This window comes from Leuresthes tenuis, unplaced genomic scaffold, assembly GCF_036924035.1.
Source record: "Leuresthes tenuis unplaced genomic scaffold, fLeuTen1.0.hap1 SCAF_22, whole genome shotgun sequence".
In the NCBI taxonomy this organism is placed as follows: domain Eukaryota; kingdom Metazoa; phylum Chordata; class Actinopteri; order Atheriniformes; family Atherinopsidae; genus Leuresthes; species Leuresthes tenuis.
Window position 1 is genome coordinate 4,114,518 of NW_027325376.1, and position 22,427 is coordinate 4,136,944.

Sequence of the window (22,427 nt, forward strand, 5' to 3'; positions counted from 1 at the left end):
TCTCTCCAGTGCAGTTAGAATAACAGTTTTGTGGCGTGTCTCCTCTTTGCAGTGAGTCAGTATAGTTAGCTATCAGTCAGGAGCAGCGACGAGTCAGTGAACGAGTTCATGGAGACAATGACTCGTAACTCCCGAGTCAGTAAAAAGAATCTCGAGTTCTGAACGATCGACTCATGAACCGCACATCACCACCATGAAGTACTTTCTTTTTCTTGATCCAAGTACAGAATAAGGTTGAGTCGTTGACTCAGCAAAGGACTTGATTTCATATTAAATGTTAAAGAAATATATCAAACTTGTTCTCAACATTCTGTCCTGTGTAAATATATTTCAGGCAAGTATACATACAGCATGAGTTTACTTTCAGCAACTGGAAACATGTGAATTTACTTTTTTTTACTGAGCTTCTTTCTCTTTCTCTCAGCCACTGATAATGGGGGCTTTTCTTCTTCTGTGATTATATTTATAGATTCAGAGAAGAAGAATCCACAGAGTCCTCTCAGTCTCTCTCAGATGTTGGTCCTCTCTGTCTTTCACCCAGTTTGAATAATGTTTAAGAATACTTTAGGAAGTATATTTCTAGTATAAATTTATGGGACTGGATAGTGGAGAATGTCACCTTTCATGTGGCTGACCGTGGTTCAGCGATCGTGTATGAATCACTTTGTCCTTAGTTGCTTTGTGTGTTTGCAGTGTAAACATGACCCAAATGCATAAACATAAATAGTATGCTACAAGTAATATGCTAAGAAAATTTACAAGTAAATTAGCAAAGATTTGTTGTTTTATTGATTCTCAGTTCATACAAGTGTACTTAAAGCATACTTCAATAAACTGGAAGTATATACCTAGTATACTAGTAATATATAGACAAGTGTACTTGTTGTATACTGGAAAGTGTACCTTTGTAAACTTAAAAATGTTCCAACTTAGTTAAAAGAAGTATTAAATTAGTATACTTTCTAGTATACATGGTCCGTAGCATACTTGCTATACTTATACTCAAGCGAACTTAATAAAATGAACTTCAAGTATAATGCTATTAAGCTATGGAAGCTAAATACTGGTACTCTCCTTGTGTATGCAGTCCTACCTGTTTTACCTTCTAATGATGAATAGTATGTTCCAGTATAACTGATTCTATTCAAATCACACAGTAAAAGTAACAACTTTACTTTTCCAAACACAGAATTATTGTCAGAACAACAGCAACAAAGACTTTCTGTGTCCAACATCTAAACACATTACCTTCTCTTCTCTCCTTCCTCTATAACATGAAGCTGTTATTCAGGCAGCTCAGAAGTTTGGTTTGTCCGCAGCTTGCTGAATAAATAGTGGATATGACCCATCAGAGGAGGTTTAGATCCATTTACACTGGAGCTCTGCTGGAACTGTGACCCTGCGAGTATCTCAACCCCTTATATTGGCCCTTGTCCAGCATGTGTTATTAAAGTAAAGCATCCAATCAGCGTCAAAACCTGTCGCGTTCCTCCAATCAGTTCTTTAGGTCCTATTTCCCAGCATAACACAGAATTTGGCTGGAAGGTAAAGACAAATTTCGTGTGCTTGATTTCTTTTTAGCAGGCAACACTTAATTTAATTTTTTCCAACGTGACTGACCTTTATCTCACTCCTTGTTTTTCTGAAAGTGTCCTTCTCCAGAACCAGCTGCTTTCATGCCATCAGCCTGCACCACAGGACCGTCTGCAAAGCTCAGTGAAAGTCTGCTCTGAAGTCCTCGGACTCCCTGTTAAAACACTTTGATCCATGCATGAGTCGCAGCTGACACAAAACACTGATGCAGCAGCCCCCTCCCCCTTGACCTTGTTTTTGTCCTCCTGCCTGCATATTTCATTATGATTGTTTGTCCATCAACATAATTTCAGTTTTTGAACCATGTAAATACTAATAATTTCAGTATTTTTTTCCTCGTCTGCTTCTTATTTATCTTTCACTTTATACTTTTCAGTATTAATGTGTCAGTGTGTATAATGCAAATCACTTATGAGGGAGCTTCATTTACAGTTTTAAGTTTTAGAAAGTGTGATTCTGCTGTTTCCTCTGATAACTGATCAATAACTTAAACACATCATTTGTTTCTGTGACATGAATCTCACACTTTTAGCTGAATTTCCACCTTTTTGATATATTCATACATATTTTATTGTGTTTGTGTCACACTGTGTTTAATAAAGCTTTTAAAAAACTGAAACCAGAGAAGGAACTGAAACGATATGTTTTCATGTTGTAAAACACTTTATTTCTTATTTTAATAAAAGATTTGACAGATGTTCACACTGTAAGCCGCGGATCGCGTGTTAGCATTAGCAACGAGCTAACTTATTACAATAAAAATGACATTCTTGGGAAGCAAAGGGACAATTAAACATTCATCACTGCTGTAAACACAATACTTACATGGCAGGAACTCACACAGTATTCATACACACAGGAATACCGATATGAGTTCCTCACCTGTTAACCTGCACAACACCGGAACTACAACTGAGGTGCATCATGGGTAACGTAGTCTGTAAAATGCGGTTGAACTTGGGGACTTTTAACGTATACAGTGACTTGAAAAAGTGTTCTTCCCATTTGAACTTTCCAAAATTTGATTACAGCCACAAACATAAACGTATTTTATAGAGATTTTATGTGACAGACCAACAGAAAGTAGCACATAATTGTAAAGTGAAAGGCAAATGTACATGGAACCGACTATATGAGACATAATTAGACGAAACTTTCACCGATAACTTTCAGTTACTAATGAAAAAGCATTTGTTGTTTTTAGGAGAGCTCAGGTTGAGCCTCTGGTTCAGTCGTCTCCTGCATCACTGATCAAAGGGAAGTTCCCCTCTGAAATGAAACTGCTCTGAGATCTGTGATGGGACTTTAGCTCCTGATGACATATAATAGCTCCAGACTCATTTTTCTGTGGGAAAATGCTTTTCTAAGAGTGTCCATTGGCTGTTGGTACTTTTACTTGTTAACAGCACACACAGAAATGTAGAATACAGTTTTTCAGGACAAATAAAGCCTCTCAGTGAAGTGGGAAACAAACCTGAGTATTTGGAACAGAAACTGAGTATTTTCACTGAGCTGGGATTTAGTTCAAGACTCTTTTTTTATTCTAATTTATCAAATGTTTCAGGCGTTCATCATTTCCTGTTCACTGTTCATGTATCTGCATATAACATGCTGACTGTGTGTGTCTCTGCAATAGTTCAACCTTATTGTTGCTGTTGTCTGGATTGGAGGCGTATTAAAGAACCAGCTCAAGCTGCCAACATGTCCAAAGAGAATATACTTGTTCATGAGGTAAGGATTAATGCAGCTCGTTTGGGTTGTACAACAGACAAGATGTCGGTCAGGACACAGGAATGATGACATCATTGACTTCTTTGCCGGCAGATCTGATGACTGCAGTCATTTATTGAAAATAAATTAAGGTTCCTGTTCATTCACCTCCTTTGTTGACCTATATTATATGTCTGTATAATGAAATGTCCTGATAAAATAATGAAAAGGCAGAGCTGAGATGAATTTCATGTGTGGGAATGTTCCTTTGTTTTCTATAAGCAAACAAATACAAACACTAAGGAGCTGAAATCAACTTAACCATCTTTATTTAACACTGTAGTGAATGATTTACCATCCATCTCATACAGTACAATTTTATGTACAAACAGTTTAAAAATTATGACATCATATGCCAAACCAGAACAAACTGCAGTGCTGAAACATTTAAGTCCATGTGCAACGCGCATGATGAACACATGCTTTCTTTTCCAAATAGTTACTGTTGAGGTTAACCTGTACCTCTTTCCGAGTCCGTTGATGCAGTGAAGGAGAAAGACAGAGGAGACGATATAAGAATCATCACAGTTTTATTTACGCAGTTTGCAAAGTGCGGAGAGCAGTTCAGTACAATGCATGCGAACAGCACAAAGTACGGAAAAGCTCTGTCTTTGTCTAGGGGTGTGGTGTTATATACACTTGTATTCAGTCTCCTCCTTATGGGATGTGTGTGTGTCAATATCTTATCTCTTCCTCTATGTGTGTGCGTGTGTGTACTGGTATAAGGCGTTACTTTCAGAAGACCGTTGTAGGTGCGGTCCTAGTTTTACAACCTGTTGTTCTCAGAGATATTTCCTTATCAGGCTGCTGTGCAAGCACAGAAATGAGCAAGTCAGTTATACAGGATATCACCTTATACAGCTATCCTCACTCACAATACCCCCTTTTGATCTCTATTAAGAGATCACACAAATGGCTGAGTAACAATACATGACTAAAAATAAATTGAAAAACTTCACGCCCCCTTTTGATCACTACAAGGTGATCACACAATCTCTGACATTCTGATGATATCATCTTCATCTGTATCAGGATCGGGAGGGTTCAGCAGTGGCATTACCAAAGGGGAGGGAGCCTTCCCCTCTATAGTGGTAGTTATAAGTCTATTGGCAAGTGAACGAATACATGGGATACAGCAGCAACCACAAGTCACCAAAATAGCGACGAATATAGCAAGAGATACAAAAAGTGAACATTCTAATATGTTTCACTGTGTCTCAAGTATGATAAAAATAGCAAGCAAAACTTTCTTGGTAATTCAGACCTTATCTATCAGGGTGCTCTAGGCGGGGTTACCCCTAGAGGAGCTTTAAACCTTATAGTTTGTCAACATTACCCAACTCCTTAGCAAATAGCACACATTATTAAAAGATAACATAAGGGTGATACTGCAATGATTATAACTTGGTATGACCTGTAAGAGCAAGTTTAAGCAAAGCCCAAGCAAACACGATTATGAGTATAACAAATCCAAAAATAAAACAATTCAACTGCGATGACGTCATCTGGTCCCGTTCTTCTGAGAAGCACAACTCCGGGTGCTCTTTAAGGAAAGTCAGTCGCTGGTAATATGAAGAAGGTGAGGGCTGACGTTTCCAGATGAGGGTTGAGTTGGAGCCCGGGTCTAACACCCTTCCTGCTCGTAAATGATGTCGTTGCAAGGAGGCAGAAGTGTACTACTTCTGCCTGCAAAATGCCACCAGGGGATTATTCTGCCCCTTGTTGGTTGGTGGTCTTTTCCTCTGTACCAGCCGGTACAGTGTGCAAATCTTTCAGCGCCTGGTGAGTCGCTGCTAGGGAGCGTTGAGGTTCCTCGGCTGCCGCACACTGGCTCCAATGGAACCACGTATCACCTTTCCCTTTGACTCGGACTGCGTGGGAGGTCCTCTCGGTCACCTGATAGGGCCCCGTCCACCTTGGCTCCGACCACTTTCGTTTGATGACCCTCAGCAATACCCACTCAGCCTCTGGAGCCGGCGCTGGTTGGCCCTCTCCTCTGCTACTCGCCACCTGCTTTGAAAATTCTGCAACGAGACTTTGGAGTTCATGGAAATACATTTTGTGGGTTAGGTGTTGTTCAATATGTCCTGTTCCTGGCAACTTAGATTGAGGTCCAGGAAAAGCTCTCCCTGTCTGGAGCTCATGTGGTGTAAACCTTGTGGACTGATTAACAGAGCTCCTGATGGACATTAATGCTAAGGGCAACGCATCTAGCCAATTCATTTTGGTCTGTGCACAGATTTTAGCCAATTTGCTCTTCACTGTCTGATTCATTCTCTCAACCTTACCCTGTGATTGTGGATGGTAGACAGTACCAAACTTGTGTTTTAGCCCTAGCATGGCCTCAACCTGTTGCAACTCTTGGTTTTTGAAGTGAGTGCCGTTGTCTGACCTGATCCTTTCTGGAAATCCATGCCTGGGGATATAATGGTTAATCAGAAATTTTATTACCGACTTACCATCCTCTTTCTTGGTAGGCCATGCTTCAGGCCATCCTGAATATGCGTCCACACACATCAGAATATACCTATACCCTTTCACCGGTGTGATCATGTCTGTGTAATCAATGATGATTTCTTTCCCTGGCTTTACCTCCAATGGATAACATCCAGGGTGTGGTTTCACTGTTGGTCTGACATTGTACTTTAGACACTCCTCGCATGACCCCACAAAATGTTTGGCCATGTCCTTTAGGTATGGATGCCACCAGTGCTCTAGATTTCTCATCATTTGAGCTACCCCCACATGTCCCACTCCATGTGCCTCCGCCAACGCTGTCTGTCTGATCCCTGGAGGTAGTATAGGTCGTCCATCTGGGCCCCTCCAGAGGCCGTGTACTTCTGTCGCCCCTCTCGCTTTCCATAATGTCTTTTCTTGTGGAGAGGCCGCAGCTTGCTCAGCTATCAGTGCGGTCATGTCTGTGTCTTTCTCTGTCTCAGCGTACATGAGGATCGCCTTCACCACATATCCTGCCGCGGTTTTAGCTGCCATATCTGCTGCGTCGTTTCCCTTTTTTGTAGGTGAGTCATTTTTCTCATGGCCCTTACATTTGATAACAGCTACTTTGCTCGGGAGTAGTAGGGCCTCCGCTAGCTCTTTCATTTCTGCCTCATGTCTGATGGGTTTATTTGTTGCGGTTAGAAATCCAGCCCTCAACCACTGTTTCAGTTCCACATGTACTGCTCCTGCCGCATAGGCTGAATCTGTGTAAATGTTTACTTCCTGCCCTTCCCCTAGCCTCAGTGCTGCTATTACTGCCAGTACTTCTGCTCTTTGTGCTGACTGCTGTCCTTCCAGTCTCTCTGTTTATCGTGTGATCAGTTCCCCTTGCACGTCCTCTACAACTGCATATGCTGCTTTCAGTCCTTCTCGTTCATCCCTGAAGCAACAGCCGTCTGTGTATAGTTCTCTGGCCCCTGGTATCGGTTCTGTTTGTAGGTCCAGTCGTACTTTCTCCTCTTTCTGCACTCTGTCCGTACACTCATGTGGCTCACCTGTTCCTAGCTGATCTGCCATGTTTATGCCTTCATGAGTGAAAGTCAGGTTTGGTGCCTCGAGAATTTTGCTCAGTCGTCTTTGTCTCAGAGCAGTCAGCGTAAAAGTCTGTGAGTTCACATAGGCCACAACGCTATGTGTGGTCAGAATGTGCAGTTGATGTCCCATGACAATGTGTGCAGTTTTTTGAATGAGCTTTGCTATCCCTGCTGCCTGTTGTGTACACATAGGATGGCGCTTTTCCATATTGTCTAGCATCACACTGATATACATTAGTACTACTCTCTCACCCCCTTTTCTCTGGAACAGGACGCCATTAGTGCAAAGTTCTGTTCCAGAGACATCCAAGTAGAATGGTAAGCTATAATCGGGTATAGCTAGGTCTGCTGCTGTGGAGAGGGCCTGTTTTAGTGCAATAAAGGCTTCCTCCGCCTCCTGAGTCCAATTCAGGGTCGCTGACAGGTTGCGCATGCCTTGTTCTTTCACTAGGGCCCGCAGAGGTCTAGTTAAGCCGGTGTAATTGGCTATGTAAGTCCTACTATAGCCCGTCAACCCTAAGAAAGACAACATGTCCTTTACCTTCACTGGCTTAGTGTGATGGAGAATAGTAGACCTGTGCTGAGGGGAGAGCCCTGCTCCTTTTTGGGAAATTTGCCTGCCCAAAAACGCTACCTGCCGCCGTGCAACCTGAAGTTTGGCTTTGCTGACCTTGAACCCTGTTCTTGCAAGATGTAAAAGGACATTTTTAGTTGCTTCCAAACACAGAGCCGCAGTGGGCGCTGCCAACAACAAATCATCTACATACTGAACGAGAGTCACCTGCTCTGGTAGTGGGCAATCACTCAAGATATCTTTTAAAACCTGGTTAAAAATCCCTGGGGACAAAGCGAACCCTTGTGGCAGCCTGGTGTACTGTAGCTGCTTGTGCTGATACGAAAACGAGAAAATGTGCCTGCAGTCTTCCGCCAAGGGAAGACAAAAGAATGCATTAGCCAAGTCAATGCAGGTAAACCACTAAATTTTCCTGATACCAATCTGTCTGTAACCCATCATAAAATAGAGTAACATGGGGGGAATCGGGAGGTGAGACATAGGGTTCGGGTTGGGAAATCCAGGGTTTCCACTGGAGGTAAGCCGAGAGGATACCACGCCGCTCAGATGTTTCCGGCTGTAATAGACCCCAGTATATGTCCGCGTATTGTTCATTCACTGGCTGCACAAGATATTGACCAGTGATGTTCTCCATCGGTCCAGAGCACGGCAAATGAGATCCATCAGGCATGACAACAACCAGGCCATCGGCGCTGCAGAGTATCGTGGCCCCCAGTTTTATCAGGAGATCTCTTCCCAGCAAGTTCATCGGTACAGAAGGTGAATGTACAAATGGATGTGTCACAGTCTGTTTTCCCACCTGGGTGAGTAGCGGCTTAGTGAACGGCAGTGTCTTTTTCTCCCCAGAGAAGCCCATAAGCGTGATGGTATGCGATGACAGGGAACCAGCTGGTACAACTTTCAATGTGGAACATGTGGCTCCAGTGTCAACCAAGAAAGGCAGATCTTTTTTCTCAATCTGAACTGACAGCATCGGTTCTGCCGTAGTGATGCTGTCTGAGAGTCTCTGTGGGGTGTGTCAATACTGACCGGACTGGTCAGGGTTCTCCCCATTGTCCCACAATGGGTACTGACCAGCAGCAGCTGCTCCCCAAGGCTGCTGAGGATACATAGGTGCAGTAACAGGAGGTCCGGAGCCGCGACCCCTGCCTCTCCCAGGAGGACCACTATCCACACCTTTCTGTGCTCTTGGATTATGTGGGCAGCTTCTTATCCAATGATTAGGGTCTCCACAGAGATAACAACAACGAGTCTCCCTTGACTGTCCTCTTCCTGTACCGCCCCTTAGTCCCCGACCTCTCCCCCAAAGCCTCCACCCCGCATTGGTCCTCCCCCATGTCTTCTCCCGCCTGATGGGGGCTGCGGTACCCATGGTGGGACCGGAAATAAATCAGGAACCTGTGGTGGCTCGGCAGCCAACATGACCTTCGCAGCTTCCCCTTTTTGTTTTTTATTTTTATCATTACATTTCTGTCTAGCTTCCGTTAACTGTAATTTTAACAGCTGAACCTGCAATTCTTTTAAGTCATCCTGTTCTTTCTGTGTATTATCTTGAGCACGGGTGAGGTGGTGTATTAAGTGTTTCTCCCAGACATGGGATTCACTACCGAGCATGTCCGGGTTATTTACCATGGCTGTTTTGACATTCTCCGGCACTCCTTCCAGTATAGCCTGTCTAAACCACTCTCTCTGAGCTCCAGCTCTCCCTGGGTGGCATCCTGTGTGTTTCAACCATAAATCCTTGCTCTGATCCACATACTCCCTGGGATTTTGTTTGGGGTCCCATCTCATCTTTGGCATTACGGTGGCGTTAGGTAGTGGATATTTTTCTCTCATAGCTTTCCCTATTTCAGTGCTATGATGCGTGAAAGGGGTGTCATCTGTCACCCTGTCTGTATGAGCGATAGTCTCAATTTCTCTCATGTCCCCACCCGTCATGCATCGTCCTGCAATAGCTCTAAAGTCCCCCAATGCCAATTTCTGTCCTGCCGTCAGAGAATCCAATTTGCTGAGCCACAAATTTCCACCCTCGGCTACAGGTGGTAATTTCTCCACTATGGCCTGTATGTCCCCTATAGTAAATGGTCGGTACCGGTCACCTTGTCCTGGTACTGCTGTTAGTGGGTACATTGTGACCGGAAGGATTGTCCCACCACGTCGGCGCTGGCTAACTCTTCTGCCTATCGTATCTGTCAGTTCCTCTGCCATCTTCATTTCTTTCTCTACACTTCTCATCAGTCCGTCCCTTTTTTGACAGAGCTCTTCTATCTCTCTCCGACATAACTCATCTAGCTCTCTCTCTTTCCTGACGGCTGAATCTTCCTCCTCTTCCCTCCATGATCCTGCCAAGCTAAAACTTACTGGTACTTCTTGTCTTTCACCTTCCCACTGTCCCTTTCCTTGAAAAGAAGCTGTCCCTGCTGCTTCTGCTTCCTCCTCACAATCTGAAATCTCACTTCCCCTCATGACATGCCTCCGTGGCTGTGGTGTGACTTCTCGTTCTACCGTGGGCTGTGGAGCCTGTTCCCTTGCCCGTCTCTGCGAGAATGGGTCTGGGGGCGCCGAAAGGTTATCACCTGTGAAGGGGTTATAAGAAGATTTGGACGTCGTCCCTGTCCTTACTGAAGTCTCAGAGATTGATGCTGTAGGAGTGGCTGCACCTGCTTCAGTCACCCTGTCACTTACAAGTGTCTCTTCTGAGGATCCAACCTGAAGTGTACCACTAGTCACATATAGTGTGGGATATAACCCTGGTGTCGGTGCAGCAGGCGGTGCATATGGAGGTGGCCATGTAGGAGTGTCAGGTGCAGTTACCATTTGTTTGCCTCCTGGTTTTCCTGCGTTCTCATGGAGATGTCTCACACTTTGCCAGAAGACCGCCAGCTCAGACCAGCCCCGTCGTCGCTCCTCCTGCTCTTTCGCCTCCTTTTTTAATTTTGAACGTTGCAGCACACCTGCCTTTTGTCCCTGCTCTGCCAGCTCTTCTTTCCTCACCTTACATTCTTTCTCCTTTTCCCACAACCAGGCCCCTAACGGACCGGGGTCTGACATTTTCTTGCCCTTATATCTCACCAATTGTTCCACTTGTCCCTTTATGTCGGCTAATTTCCTGTCCCTACCCTTTTTAGGTAACACTGCCCCTGCTGCTTTTAACGTATTCTCTAACTGCAGCTCGAGGGGCCTCCAGGCACCCGTACCTGGGCCCCATCCCCCATCATCTATTTCCCTGTCAAACTCTCCCTCCATTTTACTTCTCTTTTTCTAAATTCTGAGGCCAGCCGGTTTGTATGACGTACGTCCGAGCAACAGGCCTTGTAAGGTGATGATTTATTAACGGCCAGTCAGTTTGTATGGCATAACACCCGAGCAACTGACCCTTTTGACAAACCAAGCCACTTATGTTAGCACCGCTAGGTTTCGATGGCTCAGACAGATTACGTTATCACCGTTAGGTTTCCTCTGTCTGATTGTCGAGTTTGTCAAGACACCGTTTTATGTACCCATTCACCTTTAGACACCTCAGAATTTTATTTTTCCCACAGCCCGCTTCTCCTTATTTCTCTCAAACAAATACAAAACACACAAAGCACGTTAAAATCTTCACAAACTTTTTCAAAATGCACTTATAGAAAAATACCTCAGGAACCCTGTTCCTGTACTCTAGTATAGGGGACTCTAGCCCCAAACAGACTTCAAGAATTTATGAGGAGTATAACCTCAAGGGACTCTAACCCAACTCCGTAGAGTATACTACTTTAGGGGACTCTAACCCCAAACAGACTTCAAGAATTTATGAGGAGTATAACCTCAAGGGACTCTAACCCAACTCCGTAGAGTATACTACTTTAGGGGACTCTAACCCCAGGGACTCAAACCCAGTAGAATTCGGGGTGTCTTCACCTCCCCGGGACTCTAACCCAGCAGCCTCTCAGGCTTCCGGTTCCTCGTCAGGCAACCGGTGGGGTCCGCCACGACCAAAGACAGTCTGTTTTATCCTCTTTTTATATTCACTTTTCTTTTATAGTTTTTTTTTTTTTTTTTTTTTTTTTTTACGCAGTTCTCGACATTAATTCTTATCGTCTTTTGCTGATTCAACCACCAGTTTCAGGACAGGACACGTTGTTTTAAAATATTCAATGTGCAGAGTTTGATAAAACAGGTTCTGCTTACCTCTGTGTTAACGTGCCGGCTCGTGTCCCGTCTCTGTCACCGTGAAGGAATCTTTTATCCGAATGAACTCCGTCCTCTCCTCACCACATCCCGAACGAGCCCCCAAAATTGTTGAGGTTAACCTGTACCTCTTTCCGAGTCCGTTGATGCAGTGAAGGAGGAAGACAGAGGAGACGATATAAGAATCATCACAGTTTTATTTACGCAGTTTGCAAAGTGCGGAGAGCAGTTCAGTACAATGCATGCGAACAGCACAAAGTACGGAAAAGCTCTGTCTTTGTCTAGGGGTGTGGTGTTATATACACTTGTATTCAGTCTCCTCCTTATGGGATGTGTGTGTGTCAATATCTTATCTCTTCCTCTATGTGTGTGCGTGTGTGTACTGGTATAAGGCGTTACTTTCAGAAGACCGTTGTAGGTGCGGTCCTAGTTTTACAACCTGTTGTTCTCAGAGATATTTCCTTATCAGGCTGCTGTGCAAGCACAGAAATGAGCAAGTCAGTTATACAGGATATCACCTTATACAGCTATCCTCACTCACATTACACAACGATATGATGGACATGGTACAATATGGCCAAACCAGTCAATTTTCTTACCCTCACACTGGAATAACAATCACTTTTAATGTGAATAAACCTCCACGGAAAAGGGATAAAAGGGACAAATGTGTATTCTTCTAAACACCCATCCAACCCACAGTGTGAGTGTTCTGAAGGTTGCATGATAGAACGGGGAATTTAAGTGGGTCTGGCCACCAGGGGGCGCTGCTGCGCTCGATCAGGCTGAATGCCGCGGATTGTGAGAGAGAAGAAGAGACAGATTACGGTGAAATGCTGGATAACGTGGATGAAGCTGATAATTACTTAGAAAGGCTATTATTTGTTTCGGTTGATATGCCATTTGTGGTTCAGGGTGCGTCCAGAGAAATATAAGTGTTATTGTTTGTTTACTGGAGGCGTTCTCTTGTTGTAATCTTTATAAGTCTGCTAGTTGAGTTTTTCCAGCATCTTCACTAATGGTTCAAAAGTAATTTATGTTATGCTATCTGACCATTTTCTTGTTGCCAATTCAATATGTGATATAGTATCTCATGCATATTCTTTTTATATATGATGTTCATGCTAATTACATTATTATTTGGATCGTGTGTTGTGGTTAAACATATTGGGAGTAGTTTATTGATGACTATTATTGTTTGGTTTATTCCAGAACCACACATCCACACACTTCACACCTGAAAGTGTGTACACTGGATTAAAACACCGTGAAAAGGATTGACTGCTTCCTGCCTGTTCATTTAAGTCTTGGGGGAACTTATAGACTGTGTCCTGACAGACGCGCACTTCGCGATTACAAATAAGGAGAAGCCAGTCTACAGTAGTGAATTATTAAGCCTCCAAAACACTCTCCCCTCCAGAACTGTTATCATGTCTTCATCCTGTAACAGCTGATGGGGATTGTTACTATGCACAAAGCACTTTATCTGCAGCCTTTACACTGGTTATAATGTGCATCATCCCGGCTCTGCTTCAGGAGAAGCTCTCCCAGCTGAGTGTGCCTGACTCCACCTGCAGGTGGATTACAGACATGCAGCATGTGAAGCTAGGAGAGTCTCAGACTCACAGCTCACAGCTCCCTCCCCCCTCCAGACCTTCTGCGTTACATTAACGCACGTCTATTGTGTATATCCAGATTCTGTATATATTTCTATATTGTCTGCACCAACTACACCAAGTCAAATTCCTTATAAGTGCAAACCTACTTGGCAATAAACTTGTTTCTGATTCTGATTCATGTTGTCAACGAATCCTGTTTATAGACATGTTGTCATGAGCCTTATTCCCTGCAGAGGTTCTTAATGTCACAGAAAAAAGGAGTCAAGACTGAAAACAGAGAACTATAATGATAATGTGTTCAGGTTGCATCAATAATTCATTAAGAATAATAAACTCAGACAGAAACGGTGATTTTCACATATTTAATGTTGATTGTTTTTCAGAGAACACCTGGTCAAACTCGGACGTCCGTTGTTTAACATTGTTTATGATTAGAATGAGAATGAAGATGTTTGTGAGTGGGTTGAGTTTCCAGTGAGCTTGTAACTTGACATAGTTCATGTGCTTAATTACTCAGCGGACCGCCATGTGCCTTTGTTTATTCAGTACCCGGTTCATCCAGCAGGTGGCGATATTGGAGCAGTTAACCTTTTATTATGGCTAATAAGTATTTCTGTTTGGTTAATTATGCCATTACTATTGATGCACATATACAGGAGAGTCGTGTGTATTATTTCTTCCAAATTAACTCACTTTCTGTGATTTTGCTTCGGATACAACCAATAACTCGACTCATTTCTAGTTGTCCCCGTTAACAGAGATGCTTTTTCATTTTAAGAATGTGGCTGCATTAATGGACTCATAAATAAAATTAGTAATCAATCATTCCATTTGCATTTGCATTTTCTTCTTCAAGACTGCACATTTTTGCTTTTTCGTTTTCGTGGTCTGCCCGCAAAGTATTGCCCATGATTCGAAAACGAAAAAGCAATCTGACGTCAGAGTGACGTCGGTAGCCGCTCTTCTTCAGCTCCCTGCTGACCGAGCTACCCATCTTGTTCGGTAGGCGGCGCTCTGCACATCTGCATTACATTACATTGCAAATGTGCCGGGAAATTGATTGAATTGCCGGGTCTTTGGAGGCGCTCCTTCAAACTGTGCAAACACTGTTAGCATTAGCTGAGCAGGTAGAATCCAATAATATATCAGTCAGAGAGCTCGGCTGCATACTCTGCCGTCACAGATTTAAACATTAATGAGGTTGCCATAGTAAACCTCTGTTCAGTCCTTGAACAGCTGGATGCTGTGGAGCCTCAAATGGGACGAGGACGACCAACCATCAACATCCGTTCAGTTCATTGAAAATTATTTATTAAATTGTTTAATAACAAAGGAAATAGCGGAGCTGTTCGGCGTAAAGGCCACCAGACAATCCGTGGAGGATGCAAAGCAACGGATTGATGTAGCTCGAAATCAGAAAAGTAGAAATTTATCTTTCAACCACAAAATATGAAATAAAAGTAAAATCTTCTCAATATCAACTCCTGTTTCTATACAAATATTACACATAACAGTAAGAACTCACTGAAAGGCTCAACCGTTTTTTAGATCAAATGAAGGTTCAGTTTTGACATCTTATTCATGTGTGGCTCTTGCTCGCCAAAACATACAAACTTATTTAAATGGTGGAAACACATCTCGGTCATCTCCTCAGAGTTGTTTCAGTTTATTCAAGTGGCAACTTGCTGTCATGACCAGGCTCATGAGCCATGACAAAAAGGGGAGCACTCACACTTTTTAAGTAACTTTAAACTGAAAATGTATTTATAAGTACAGCCCAAAACAACATAATAAAGAGTCTGTAATCTGTAAAGTCAGTTCTGTATGCAAGGATGAACATAAGTGAGGTGTGGTTATGAGCCCAGACTGCCCAGGTGTAGGTCATGTCCTCAGCTCCTCTCATCTACCTGAAATGAACCGGTCGTCCCACTCAACCCAACTCAAGACACACAAAACATAAATAACTGGCGACTTGCCAGCCCAGGGCTTGCTGAGGCTCATCTCCTCAGAGTTGGTTTCAGTTGTTTTCTGTTTAAAGTTTTCTTTCAACAGACACACAGATGGAACATTTGTAGGAAAGTTACAGTGATATGAATATGAGTTTCAGACTGTTGATTAAATAAGAAACTGTTTCTTTTATTTGATGAATAAAATCTCAAATCCTTTCATATCAAATTCACTAACCTTGCAAAACCTTGAGAAAGACTTTAAACTCGAACTCCTGACACCCTCTCACATCTAAAGACAATGTCACTGAGTTTGAAGTCACAGAATAAAGATTTTAAAGACTCCAGAACAAAGCAGCTTTCAGCCCCAGCTGCATTTCACAATGCATGTATGTGAGGAACCGTCAGAGACACAATCATCCTATGATCTAAAATGTTTGCTTTGGACAAGTTACCAGCTTACTGAATAAATAGTGGATATGACCCATCAGAGGAGGTTTAGATCTGTTTAAACTGGAGCTCTGCTGGAGCTGTGATGCTGTTGGACTTTCCTTAAATGCTCCCTTATATTAAGAGCAGAGATCAAGTCTGATCTGCTTTTATACTCTCTTCTTATCTGTTGCGGTGCAGTGGACAACCTGCATGGGACAGATAAGTTTAAGTTAACCTCTACAGCATATCAGTGGAATCCCACCTGTAAACATTTATTAATACACGGAAAAACACTGAATAACTGAACTAGAACTAGAAAAACATCACCCAGCACATGCTAAAAAAAAAGGAATCATTTTCAGCATTTGACTTACAAAAGCTAAAAAAGTATCTGTTTAGGTGTTTATCATACAGAATGAAGATCATACAGAACTGATTTGCGGTTGTATATAGGCTCATACACCGTCAGCTGTGTTTACAGCATTACCAAACCCTTCACTCATTTATTTCAAGCCCTGTACCATCCTCTCCTTTTCCTGTCTCCTTCGTGCTGCATTGCTGCTCCTAAACATACAAAATGGCTTCAGAGAAGCACGTCTAAGGTACAGCATAAAGGAGGCCCATTTTAAAACTAAACAGGAAAAACATCCACTTATGAGTCACTATGGAGCAGCATTTCACCTTCATCTAAATGTGCAGAACAGAGACTGATAACCTGATCACAACCGAACCCAAACCCTTACAGTACTCTGGAAATAATGACATAATTATTGTAAATGTATCTTTAAAAAAACAACTTGACACCAGTCCTCACCTGTTCTTCTTTCTGGATTTATTATAATCAATGATATGATTTTTAAACCTCACCCTGAAGCTCCACCTGGCTCTCACATCTCTTCTGTATCACAGTTCTTATCATGATATCTTACATAATGTCATACATGTTGATGAAGAGTCCAGTATGATCAGGTGTTTCCCTTGTGTTGTGTAACCGTTACTCACACTGAAATGAGTTAAGGCAAGTTCAAGCCCGGGGACCTCACCTGTCACACCTTTCCTCACTTCCTCCTACACGAACACTCACAGCGTGGCCTCAGGCGAGCAAAAAGAAGTACACTCCCTAAACTCCATGATGTCTGTTCTAGAGTTCAAATCTAAACCACTTGTATTTGAGTGTATTTCTCAACAGTAGAGACTAAACTGTTCATAACCTGCAGGGTTTTTCTGTAAGAGGTCCCACAGTCTCTAGAATATCTCTGGAAGATTTCAGTTAATGATAATGAAGCAAATATTCTTCCATAAGCCTGACATCATCACATGATTAGAGCAGAATAAAAGTGTCACATGAGCAGCATTTACATTTATTAAAGCTCAGAAAAATAATCTCACTTCTGAAAGGCCCAAAAATGATTTTTTTTCTTTCTAAAACACTAATTCTAAACCACAACAAAAACAACAGAAAATCCTCCCGAGCTACCTGCCCCGACCTGTTGGCTACAGGACGGCTTCACAACGTTGATGTAACCTGAGCTACAGGAAGGAGTTCAGTTAATTTCCAGCATTCTTATTTATAACCACAGTTGGGGATTAAGTAATGACAGCTTTGTATGAACAGGATACTCCTCAGGATCTGTTATCTCCTCTGTCATCCATCCAATCAGCAGCATGTTTGTCAGTCCCTGATGTGCTTCAGTGCTTCTTTAAAGTAACAGAATGAATGTTATGCAGTCATACAGGCACAGCAGGATGTGTTTTCTGTGGTCTAATTGTTCTTTTAACATTGTAATAAATAAATAAATAAGTGTGTTTAAAACTGCTCTTGAACAGGTTCTGAATAAAAAATGGGATGAAATTAGTCCTTTTATAGATATCTGCTAAAAGTCTGTTATCACCTTGTTCTTGTACAATCTGTGAAATCATTTAAGTCATAAAGAATATCGACGCTTCGATAAACACGAGGCTAAAAAACATGTTGAGACCAGATAAAACTGCTGAGTTAGACATAGTTTTCCAGATAAAATCCCTCAGAGCATGAAAATAGGAACTATCCACCTGAAACATCAGAGCCTCTCAGGGTTGGGCCGAATCATGCAAGAATCAGTCTGGTCTTTAGCTAAAACTCATACGTGATATTTGGGGATTATTGTGCTATTTCTTTATATGTAGTTTTTATCAGTCATGCTGCAGATTAAAAATAGAACTGACTGTTAAAGAAAACAATGTGCTGGAATGCGCTCGCCTCTGATCCTCTGAGCTCCAGTTTACCTGTTGAAACCAGACACCTGTCTGTCAGCAACACAGACAGAAATAAACACTTTCAGATACAATCTTCAGTGAGTTCATATTACAGTCACTGGTTTCTGGGAGCAGATTTAATGCTTTGCTGCAGGAACTCTGCACATCTGCCAGTCAGCAGGTTTAATTGGAGCTTTTTAATGCTGGGAATCAGCTTCATTTTATCAGCTGAATGTCAGCTGGCTGTATCCTCAGACAGGAGGACAAGCAGACGGCTGCCTGTTTCAGGTTGTCTAATAACCAGTTAAGTAGATTTTCATATGTAATCAGCACATTAAGCACATAACAACCAACAATCCTCTGAATGAACATTCATCAGTGAGAGCAGGATCAGTCAGGCTGAAAAACAAACTGAAAGCAAACAATCAAGCACAGGAATACTTTCGCTTCCTTGTACTGTAACTGACAGAGAAGAATTTGTTTGAACTTTTTTTGTTAACGCCCTAAAAGTTAGTGCCCTAAAAACTCGAAAACGCTGATTGGATGATTCACCAGAGTCCAACCCACTGGCAAAGCTGTTAACTATAAAACGAGGAGATACTCGTAGGGTGACAGAGCTCCGGTGGACACGGATCTAAACCTTCTCTGATGGGTCATATCCACTATTTATTCAGCAAACTGCGGACAAACCAAACTTCTGAGCTGCCTGAATAACAGCTTCATGTTGTAGAGGAAGAAGGAGAGAAGAGAAGGTAATGTGTTTAGATGTTGGACACAGAAAGTCTTTGTTGCTGTTGTTCTGACAATAATTCTGTGTTTGGAAAAGTAAAGTTGTTACTTTTACTGTGTGATTTGAACAGAATCAGTTATACTGGAACATGTTCACGATAAGGAGAGTTTAGAGCAGCTGGAGGGGCTCAAACAGGCAAGAGAAGATGAATAAGTCTTTCTCACATCCAAGGGTCACAGAGATTTATAGATATATCTTTAGTGTGACCACATGTCTTCGATGTTTCATCATTAACGTGTTTCGAAGGCAGTTCCAACCTTTTTTTTTGTATTGCCACGAAAAAAAATAACGAGCATTACAAACAATTCGACCAAAGTGCAGCCAAGATAAGACGAATAAAGAACATATCTCTGCAGTTACCTTACCTCTATAATATATTTATTGCTTCCTGTCTTCTCAACACACAACACAGCTCCTGAATATGCAGCTGGTGTTTGTTCCTTTTGTCTTTCATTTTTCACATTTAAAAAAAAAAAACTTGCCCAACAGTTAAGACTACAGACCGGTTTTCCTACTGTTTTCAGACTGATAAGATTAGTAGACAAGATCGGTTTCACATGCAAGTATCTGTCGATCAGGACGTAATTCTGTCGTTTTCTCTGCAGAACGTGCTCCTCCTCTCCGGCTGATCAACAGTTAACTTTGTGTCACTCTCTGGCAAGGGCGTAACCATGGTTTAGACATTGGGGGGGTCCAAGAAAAACAAAATTGTTGAGTGCATTATCTACAATTCTTTATTTATATATGAAAAATTGGACATTTAGAACATAGTTTAGAGGACTACATTGACCATATAAATTCACATCTAAAGGAATAGTGTAATTTCTCCGAGACAGTGACTGCCCCCCCACTTTGTTTTGGTTAGTTGCTTAATGTTTACTGACTAACAATGAAAAGTCTAATAGTCTAATGTTATTTTTGTTTTAAGTTGTTTTATTTTGAAAGGGAGCGGAAGTTTATTTTGTTGATTCTGTGTTGGATTTCCTGTTCTGGTACAATCTGCTCTGCTGAGCAGCGGCTCCGTCAAAAGTAGAAGTCCAACGTAAAGATAAGGAGAGCCGCTGCTGAGACGGCGCAGCCGTTACGTTCCCATGGTAACACACGGAAATAAGTTGAAAATAAATAAGACATAACAAGAGACCGATCCCTTGACAGGGTTCATAAAAGGAGAACATGCATTTTACATATTTTCTTCTGTATATTGGGGGGGGACACGACCCCCCCAATGAATGCGTGGTTACGCCATAGCATGCAAGTATCTACCGATCACTCAAAATGAAGGAAATCGGGGCTGTGCAAATTACAAATTACTCGTCCGTATTTAACCCATCCAAGGTTGAACACACACGCACATGCACGGGTTCACACACTCATGGAAACAGACGCCATACACTGGAGCGGTGGGCAGCCAATCACAGCGCCCGGACAGCATGGGGAGAACAGTGGCTTATTCCAAGGGCACCTCGGCCGTGGAGGTCTATCAGTCCACCAATCTTTGAGCAGTTAGAGGGGGAATCGAACCGCCAACCTTCCGGTTATTGGATGGTCCACACTTACCGCAAAGCCTAGTTGTTGATGATTGTGTATTTGTGTTTGTAAAATGAGGCGACTCTTCACCTCTGTCTCCTCTCACAGGGAGAAGATGATCTGCAGGATCCTGCTGCTCATCATCCTCCCTTCATGTGTCTGTGGTCAGTTTCCATCTTCACTTCATCAAGTCCAAATACTTTGATCATCTTCTGTGTTTGCTTAGATAGTGCAGATTATTGCTATCACATGTTAAAGAGTGTCTGCTCCTCTCTTTCCCTCTCTGTCTCCTCAGCAGCAGCATTTGTAGTGAATGTGCCACAGAGCTCCTATCAGGCAGAGGAGGGGCAGAGCATCACTCTGGAGTGGACGTTCACAGCCAAACCTGACAGCTCCTGGAGCTCCCTGCTTATCTTCTGTGAGCTGAGAACTGATGATGGAGGCTCATATCTGTATCATGTTCATGAAGGTGATGAGGTTTCAGAGTCTCAGGAGGAACACTTTGCAGGACGAGTCCAGAGTGACAAAGACGCCCTCAGAGAAGGACGAATCAGACTTCATGTGTCCAGACTCAGGACTGAGGACTCTGGTCTGTATCTGTGTTCAGTGAAGAATGATTATGGCTCCAGCTCTGAAAGATGTCGACTCAACGTCTCTGGTGAGTTCACACAGTAGATTTAATCTTCTTGATATTTTTCCTGCTGGTTCTTGTTCATTTAGAGTTTTTCCTGCTGAGAGAAAACAGACAAAATGCAGCAGAACAACAGTTTCTCTGACAGCAGATGAAGAATTACTAACAGCTGCTAATGATGAGGGAAATGTTTTCTATTTCCATGAATCACCTTCACTTTTTGTCCTTTACAGCAGCTGCTGATCTCTCCCAACCTCAGAGACCGACTGAGAGTCCACAACCAGACAAAAGAGGATGGATCGGCCTCCCTATTTCACTGGGACTTACAGGAATAATAGTAGCAGAAGTCCTGCTGATCAAATTCTTCTCAAGACGTTGTTTCACTAACTCCACTAACAGGAGGGCAAACTTCAGAGTTATTGAACAGAACCCTGAAGGTCCATGAAGCTGCTTTTCCTGCACATCCAGACTGACCTCTGACCTTTTCACCTCTCAGACTGTCTTCATGAACTGAGACAAACAAACTGGGTGAAAGACAGAGAGGACCAACATCTGAGAGAGACTGAGAGGACTCTGTGGATTCTTCTTCTCTGATTCTATAAATATAATCACAGAAGAAGAAGAAAAGGCCCCATTATCAGTGGCTGAGAGAAAGAGAGCGAAGCTCAGTAAAAAAATAAATTCACATGTTTCCAGTTGCCGAAAGCAGCGAGGAAGAAAAAGGGAGGAGTTAGAGCTACACTGAAGAGGGAAAACAGACAAACTGAAAGCCAACGTTTCTCCTTTCTCTGCTCTTTAGCTCCTCACATCACCACAGCTCAGTGAGTTTGAGTTGTGTGACAACGGCTCCCTTAAGCTGAATGTGGAGAAAACCGAACACATGGTGGTGTCTGTATTATCCAGCAGAGATGGTGGAGTATAAATACCTGCACACGAGCTGCCTTTGTTGAAAGTGTCCTCACCTTCTCCATTACCAGCTGCTTTCATTATATATATAAATATATATTCAGATGTTTATTTTTCATTTGATGCTTTTCAGTATAAATGTGTCAGTGTGTATAATGCACACTGTGTGTGTATATTGTTCATAATGTGTTCACCTGCCTTAAATGGCCACTCAGGGAAAATGAAAGCACTTTAAATTGAGCTGCACCTTCCACAGCTGGAACACGTGTGGAAATGGTCTCTGAGTTAATAACAATCCCATGTTGACACAAAGAGGTTCACTCAGAGTTTTCAGCTGAGTGTGAAGAGGCCGGGATGAAAGTCTGCTCTTCCAAATCACTGATGAGGGAGCTTCATTTACAGCTTTAAGTTTTAGAAAGTGTGATTCTGCTGTTTCCTCTGATAACTGATCAATAACTGAAACACATAATTTGTTTCTGTGACATGAATCTCACACTTTAAGCTGAATTTCCACCTTTTTGATATATTCATACATATTTTATTGTGTTTGTGTCACACTTTGTTTAATAAAGCTTTAACAAAACTGAAACCAGAGAAGGAACTGAAACGATATGTTTTCATGTTGTAAAACACTTTATTTCTTATTTTAATAAAAGATTTGACAGATGTTCACACTGTAAGATCCTGACTGTGGGAACACA

General features: G+C 42.4%; 1 protein-coding gene across 1 annotated transcript; it reads left to right on the forward strand.

Annotated features, from left to right (window-relative positions):
• The first annotated feature begins 20,236 nt into the window (after window positions 1-20,236).
• On the forward strand, window positions 20,237-21,265 carry LOC140282361 (programmed cell death 1 ligand 1-like). The gene is made up of 3 exons (XM_072376940.1): window positions 20,237-20,353; window positions 20,485-20,847; window positions 21,054-21,265. The coding sequence occupies exons 1-3, from the start codon at window positions 20,263-20,265 to the stop codon at window positions 21,263-21,265; spliced, it is 666 nt and encodes a 221-aa protein (XP_072233041.1). The 5' UTR covers window positions 20,237-20,262.
• The last annotated feature ends 1,162 nt before the right edge of the window (window positions 21,266-22,427 follow it).